At 52.8% G+C, this 7,528-nt stretch overlaps 1 protein-coding gene across 1 annotated transcript; it reads left to right on the top strand.

Annotated features, from left to right (window-relative positions):
- Positions 1-2,197: 2,197 nt before the first annotated feature.
- LOC148964981 (uncharacterized) lies at positions 2,198-4,019 on the top strand. Its single transcript, XM_089127816.1, has one exon. The coding sequence runs from the start codon at positions 3,070-3,072 to the stop codon at positions 4,003-4,005; it is 936 nt and encodes a 311-aa protein (XP_088983942.1). The 5' UTR covers positions 2,198-3,069; the 3' UTR covers positions 4,006-4,019.
- The last annotated feature ends 3,509 nt before the right edge of the window (positions 4,020-7,528 follow it).

The raw sequence follows: 7,528 nt of genomic DNA on the forward strand, positions 1-7,528 counted from the left end.
CCAGTAGTTACTGCTAAAATGTTTTTGAAGAGATTCGTTCATAACCTCTGGAGGAAAGTCATTAATTAACTTCTGTTTTGTTTAAATTAATAGATATTATTTAATAGACTATTTTTTTATATTTATAGGTATTTAATAATGGACTAATTTGTTGCATTTAATTGTTTTTTTTTTATTGGTTTTTGAAAAAAATTATATATATATATATATATATATATATATATATATATATATATATATGTCACTCGTGACAATCGAGGGGGGGGGGGGGGGGGCGGAAGACTTCTAAGACTTCTCCGGTTCCTATTTGATGTACAGCAGGTGCGCATTGTGAGCGCGTCGATCGCTGATTGGCGCACACGTCATACCAGCACAGTTGAAAAGGTCTTTGGTTGGTGAGCGGGGAAAAGGGAGAGGCAGAAAAGGAACGACGTGTCTGAGCTGGGAAGTCCTCGACGAGTGAAAGAGTGCAACAGAGAGAGAAGTGACATACATTGGGCTGGAGCAAGCGGTATGAGGAATGATTATGACTATGTGGGCTGGTGTATGGAATTAATGATTGCCTACAGTATTGCTGCAGGAGCACCTCATTGATGAAGATAGAAGAGACGCCGTACTGAAGCCTGATTTGTGAGTGGAATGATTTTGATCTCTTAAAGTTATTCACGTGTGTTTTGCCTGTGTGGATTGCAGTGTGCACGAAGGTGGAAGTGTAATGCTTAGGCTACGGTGGTCTGTACTGATTCATCTCCCTATGAACGTCAGGGAAGAGAAGTATTACTGAACCTGGTTTCTGCCATTATTCACCATTGAACATTGTAAGGATACAGCTTCAGCTAAGCCACTCCGCCAGTTATCTACCATTGAATGATCATCTCGATGGAGAATTAACACCAGTGATTGTACTCCTTATAGCACTCTGACCTTTTTCATTCTCTCTGCCTGAGCCCCACAGAGAAGCGGATACGCTGTGAACACGCCGCTGAGCCACCGAGCCCCATTCTTTCTGCCTGAGCCCCACAGAGAAGCAGTATCGCTGCAGATACGTCGGTGAGCACCCTGACCTTTTTCATTCTCTCTGCCTGAGCCCCACAGAGAAGCGGATACGCTGTGAACACGCCGCTGAGCAACCGAGCCCCATTCTTTCTGCCTGAGCCCCACAGAGAAGCAGTATCGCTGCAGATACGTCGGTGAGCACCCTGACCTTTTTCATTCTCTCTGCCTGAGCCCCACAGAGAAGCGGATACGCTGTGAACACGCCGCTGAGCAACCGAGCCCCATTCTTTCTGCCTGAGCCCCTCAGAGAAGCAGTATTGCTGCAGTTACGTCGGTGAGCACTCTGACCCTTTTCATTCTCTCTGCCTGAGCCCCACAGAGAAGCGGATACGCTGTGAACACGCCGCTGAGCAACCGAGCCCCATTCTTTCTGCCTGAGCCCCACAGAGAAGCAGTATTGCTGCAGATACGTCGGTGAGCACCCTGACCTTTTTCATTCTCTCTGCCTGAGCCCCACAGAGAAGCGGATACGCTGTGAACACGCCGCTGAGCAACCGAGCCCCATTCTTTCTGCCTGAGCCCCACAGAGAAGCAGTATCGCTGCAGATACGTCGGTGAGCACCCTGACCTTTTTCATTCTCTCTGCCTGAGCCCCACAGAGAAGCGGATACGCTGTGAACACGCCGCTGAGCAACCGAGCCCCATTCTTTCTGCCTGAGCTCCACAGAGAAGCAGTATCGCTGCAGTTATGTCGGTGAGCACTCTGACCTTTTTCATTTTCTCTGCCTGAGCCCCACAGAGAAGCGGATACGCTGTGAACACGCCGCTGAGCAACCGAGCCCCATTCTTTCTGCCTGAGCCCCACAGAGAAGCAGTATCGCTGCAGTTACGTCGGTGAGCACTCTGACCTTTTTCATTCTCTCTGCCTGAGCCCCACAGAGAAGCGGATACGCTGTGAACACGCCGCTGAGCAATCGAGCCCCATTCTTTCTGCCTGAGCCCCACAGAGAAGCAGTATTGCTGCAGATACGTCGGTGAGCACCCTGACCTTTTTCATTCTCTCTGCCTGAGCCCCACAGAGAAGCGGATACGCTGTGAACACGCCGCTGAGCAACCGAGCCCCATTCTTTCTGCCTGAGCCCCACAGAGAAGCAGTATCGCTGCAGATACGTCGGTGAGCACCCTGACCTTTTTCATTCTCTCTGCCTGAGCCCCACAGAGAAGCGGATACGCTGTGAACACGCCGCTGAGCAATCGAGCCCCATTCTTTCTGCCTGAGCTCCACAGAGAAGCAGTATCGCTGCAGTTATGTCGGTGAGCACTCTGACCTTTTTCATTCTCTCTGCCTGAGCCCCACAGAGAAGCGGATACGCTGTGAACACGCCGCTGAGCAACCGAGCCCCATTCTTTCTGCCTGAGCCCCACAGAGAAGCAGTATTGCTGCAGTTACGTCGGTGAGCACTCTGACCTTTTCATCCTCTCTGCCTGAGCCCCACAGAGAAGCAGTTGCACCGCTGAACAACCGAGCCTCATTCGTTCTGCCTGAGCCCCACAGAGAAGCAGTATCGCTGCAGTTACCTCGGTGAGCACTCTGACCCTGTTCATTCTCTCTGCCCGAGCCCCACAGAGAAGCAGTTTCGCTGCAGCTACGTCAGTGAGCACCCCGACTTCTTCATTCTTTCTGCCTGAGCCCCACGGAGAAGCAGACACGCTGTGTACACGCCGCTGAGTAACCGAGCTCCATTCTCTCTGCCTGAGCTTCACAGAGCAGTCACGTCGACGAAGATCTTCCTTGTGGGAATAGAGTACGGATTCCAGTGGTCTCCAATCCTGTCCAGGCCTACACGACGAAACCATCTGCTCAACATTCTTGAACTTTTAAAATAAATAAAACTTCCCTCTTAATCTGCTCATTGGTCTCTTTGTCCGTTCATTGGTGTCCTTGTGGTGTCGGCTCCTCGCGGTGGGGTGTAGGTCCGTCCGGGTGTGGGTCGGACCATCCCGGGGCGGTGACATAAGTGGCGTAGTCGGAAGGATACACCCACCGGGAGTTGTAGCGGCCACAGGGTCACGATGGCGGATGAAGAGGTGCCAGTGGGACGGACACAGGTCATGCCTGTATTCATGGGAGCTCCCTGGGCTCAGCGATATGGGGGACCGGGATCTGAGCTGGGTCTCCAGGAATGGAAAATGCAGATTACGTACCTGGCAGGTTTGCAAGGGCTGAGCGACCCGCAGAAGATTCAGTTTGTCCTTGGGTCCCTAGAAGGGGAAGCGAAACGAGAAGTTATGGCAGCACCCGAAGTTGTGCGAGCTACTGCCAAGGCCATCTTTGATTTTCTGACCGAGCTCTATGGAGATGTTACCCCGGTGGCTGTCCTTAGAGCCCAGTTTTTTAATTATCGTCAAGGACCCAGGCAAACTCTGCGGGCTTACTCTCTGAAACTGAGAGAACAATTCTCCCGGTTGAGGGGACGAACAGACCATGGACTGGGAGAAGGGGAGACTTTGCTGCGAGACCAGTTTGTCCTGGGGCTTCGCGATGGGCCGGTTCGACAGAGTATCCGGCTTCAACTACGTAGAGATCCCACACTGACCTTCGAGGCCCTTCGACAAGAAGCATTGGCTCTAGAGATAGATCAGGGTGAAACCACCGAACCACCTGTCTGCATGGCCGCCAGTAGTGCTTGTGCCCCTATTCCTTCTGAAACAACTGACTGGAAGCAGAAGTTGCGCGAGGAGCTTTTGTCGGAGGTTAAGGGCCAGATGGTGGAGTTATCGAAAAGTCTTGTGGAAGAACTACGTCGGGGGTGGCCGAGTGACATGCCCAGGGCCCGGGATCGATCGTACTCTGATGGGAACAGAGAGCAAGGACGTCGCCCTGCCCGCCCCGCTGAACCTAGGTACCAGTGGGACGACCAGGGTAGACCTATCTGTAATAGTTGCGGGAAGCCGGGGCACATCAGTCGTCAGTGTGGCCTCCGTCGGGGCTCGCAAGGGGGTTTTTAGGTCTGCCGGCCACTGTGGGTCAAGTGGCCGGGACCCCTTTTAGAGACCCCCTTCCTGTGCCTATCCCTGGGGACGAGTGGGTTGGGCACTGCCCTGAGGTCGAAATCCAGGTCAATGGGGTGAAGATTAACTGTTTGGTCGACACTGGTTCCCAAGTTACTTTATTTACAGAGAGTCTTTCTAGAGAACTATTCAAAGACCACCGACTTCAAGGAGCCGAGGCTTCACGGCTTACGTTACGAGGGGCAAATGGGCTGGACATCCCCTACACGGGCTACGTGGTCGTTGACTTCGACATTCGTGGCATTCCCGTGTATCAGAAAGGAGTAGTTATTGTCAAGGACCACTGCTTGGGCACTCGTCGGGCTCTGTTGGGCATGAATGTCATTGCAGACTGCTGGGAGGAGTTGTTTAAGAACGGTCCGGCTCGGAGGCCGTCGAGGGAGGATAATTCCCAGTGGGAAAACATCTTGAAGGACTGCCATCGAATTCATGCTGCTGGAGACAGGGAAGACCGGGAGAGTGTGGGCCGGGTGGTTTGCCGTTATGCCTTGTCTGTACCAGCTGGAAGTGAGGCTGTGGTGTGGGCCAGGGTGCCTGCTAGTTCCTATGGACCGGAAGACTTGGTCCTGGTGGAACCCCATTGGGATTGCCAGGCCATTGACGTAGCCAGAGGGCTGGCCGTGGTTCATCATGGTCGGGTGATCGTGCGGGTGCGCAACACTAACCCCTACCCGATTATGCTCCGGCGCCATCAATGCTTGGCCCGGATCACCTCGGTGAGTCCTCAGCAAGTAAGAGAGGACAGCGACGTCTGCTTTGTTCAAGTGAGTGCGGCAGTGGTAGAGGTAACCATCCGATCGGACGACGTAAAAGCTGACCTCTCGGAGAATGGAGTTCCGGAACATCTGGTTGGAGACTCCTTGAGAGGAGAGGGGCTAGAGGAAGAGCAACAATATCAGTTACGAGAATTCTTGTCTAAATGGCAACATGTGTTCTCCACCCATGACGAGGATTATGGCTGCACGGGGGTGGTCAAACATCAGATCCCCACTGGTAACGCGGCCCCAAGCCGGGAACGGTATCGACCAGTGCCTCCCACCCTCTATTCAGAGATCCGGACCCTGTTGAAAGGAATGTTAGATAGAGGGATTATCCGTGAAAGTAGTAGCCCCTGGGCCGCCCCTGTCGTCCTAGTGCAGAAGAAGACAGGAGCTTGGAGGTTTTGTGTCGATTACCGGAAGCTGAACAGCGTAACAAAGAAGGATGCATTCCCACTCCCACGAATTGAGGACTCTCTCACCAGTCTCACTCAGGCGGCATGGTACTCTACGTTGGATTTGGCCAGTGGGTACTGGCAAGTACAGGTCGAGGGACGGGACCAGGAGAAGACTGCCTTCACGACTCCATTTGGGCTCTTCGAATGGGACCGTATGCCCTTCGGCCTGTGCAATGCCCCCGCGACCTTCCAGCGGCTAATGCAACGCTGCTTGGGGGGGCAATTGGTCGATAACACCCTGGTTTACCTTGATGACGTAATTGTATTCTCACCAGATTTTGCTTCTCATTTACTCCATCTGGAACAGGTCTTCCAAGCCATGGCGAGATATGGGTTGAAGCTCCGCCCTGATAAATGCCAGTTGTTTCGAAAGGAGGTTAAGTTTCTGGGGCACTGTGTTAGTACAGCTGGGGTTGCTCCGGATCCAGAGAAAGTCTTGGCCGTCCAGAATTGGGAGGCACCCCAGACTGTCCGTCAAGTAAGATCTTTTTTGGGCTTTGTGGGATATTATAGGCGGTTCATTAAAGGATTCTCTGCAATCGCCAAGCCGTTAAATCAGCTCCTTTCGGGCACGGGACGCTTCCGTGGTCGGGGCTCCCCCTCCGTTGACTGGCGGCCGGAGTGTGAGGAAGCTTTTCAAACTCTGAAGCAAGAATTGTTGCAAGCCCCAATCCTGGCATACGCTGATTTCTCACTACCCTTTATATTATATACCGATGCGAGTCATGCAGGGCTGGGAGCCGTGTTGGCCCAGCGGCAACAAGGGGTCGAGAGGGTAATCGCCTATGCAAGTCGGAGCCTGCACCCCGCAGAGCAGAACGCGTCAAATTATAGTTCTTTTAAGATCGAACTCCTGGCAATGAAATGGGCCATGGCAGAAAAATTCAAGGATTATTTGTGGGGGGCAAAAGTGACTGTAATCACAGACAATAATCCTTTGGTGCATTTACAAGGGGCTAAGTTAGGAGCAGTGGAGCAGTGTTGGGTGGCGGCAATGGCTAACTACGAGTACCAAATTCAGTACCGACCCGGCAGGGAACATACTAATGCAGATGTGTTGTCCAGGCTACCAGCCAGGGGAGAGAACTGTCCAATGCCGCCAGTATCATCCGACGTGGAGGAAGGTTTGTTGGTGGGAGTGGTGGAAGCCCCTGGATCCCGCTTGGGAGAGGTTCCCCCGAGTTGGGGATGGGACCCTAATCGGTGGAAGACATTGCAGGGGAAAGATGAGAGCTTGAAGAAGATCAGCTCCTACCTGAAGAGTGGAGTTGGACCTGGGGTAAGGGAGCGACAAACACAGACCTCTGTGGTAAAGCGACTTTTGGGGCAGTGGAAGCGACTTGGACTGCGAGAGGGGGTGCTCTGCCGCTCAGTTCAGGATCGGGCAACCCGGGAGATAATACAACAAGTGATAGTACCAGAAGAGCAGGTCGTGCCTCTGTTGACCGCGTACCATACCCATATGGGACATCAGGGCCAGGAGAGGACATTGTCTTTACTTCGGAGGTACTTCTACTGGGGCGGGATGGAGACGACTGTTGGGACATTCATTCAGAGTTGCCCCCGATGCGTGTTGTTTAAGTCTCGGAAGGAGAAGAAGGCCCCGTTGGTCCCCATGCGTCCTAGGGCGCCTTTGCATATTGTTGGCATGGACTACCTGACGCTGGGCCGTCCGACAGACCGGTTTCAGAATATTCTGGTTGTGACCGATCTGTTCACTAAGTTTGCTTGGGCTACGCCAACTTTAGATCAGACTGCTGCCACTACTGCGAGTGCATTGTGGAGGATGGTAATTCAGCCGTTTGGGTGTCCGGAGATTCTCCACTCCGATCAAGGTCCTAACTTTGAGTCTAGAGTTATTCAAGAACTGAGCCAGCTGTACGGATGTCGGAAAACACGCACCACCTCATACCACCCCCAAGGTAACGGAGGATGCGAGCGCTTTAACCAGACCTTATTGAGCTCGCTGGGGACCTTAGAAACTGACCACCAGGTTCAGTGGACCGAATGCCTTCCTGCCTTATTGCAAGCCTATAATAACAGTGTGCACAGCATTACCGGGTATGCCCCGGCTTTCCTGATGTTCGGCCGACATATGCGCCTACCTGTGGATTTACTCCTGGGAACGGAACCTACTGAGGGAGCTCAAAGTACTACCGAGTGGGTGGGCCGACATCATCAACAACTTTACCATGCTTACCGCCGAGTTACAGAGCACCTAAACACAGCAGCCGCAAAGAATAA

The sequence above is a fragment of the Pimephales promelas genome, chromosome 25, assembly GCF_988280905.1.
Source record: "Pimephales promelas chromosome 25, fPimPro1.hap1.1, whole genome shotgun sequence".
Taxonomy (NCBI): Eukaryota; Metazoa; Chordata; class Actinopteri; order Cypriniformes; family Leuciscidae; genus Pimephales; species Pimephales promelas.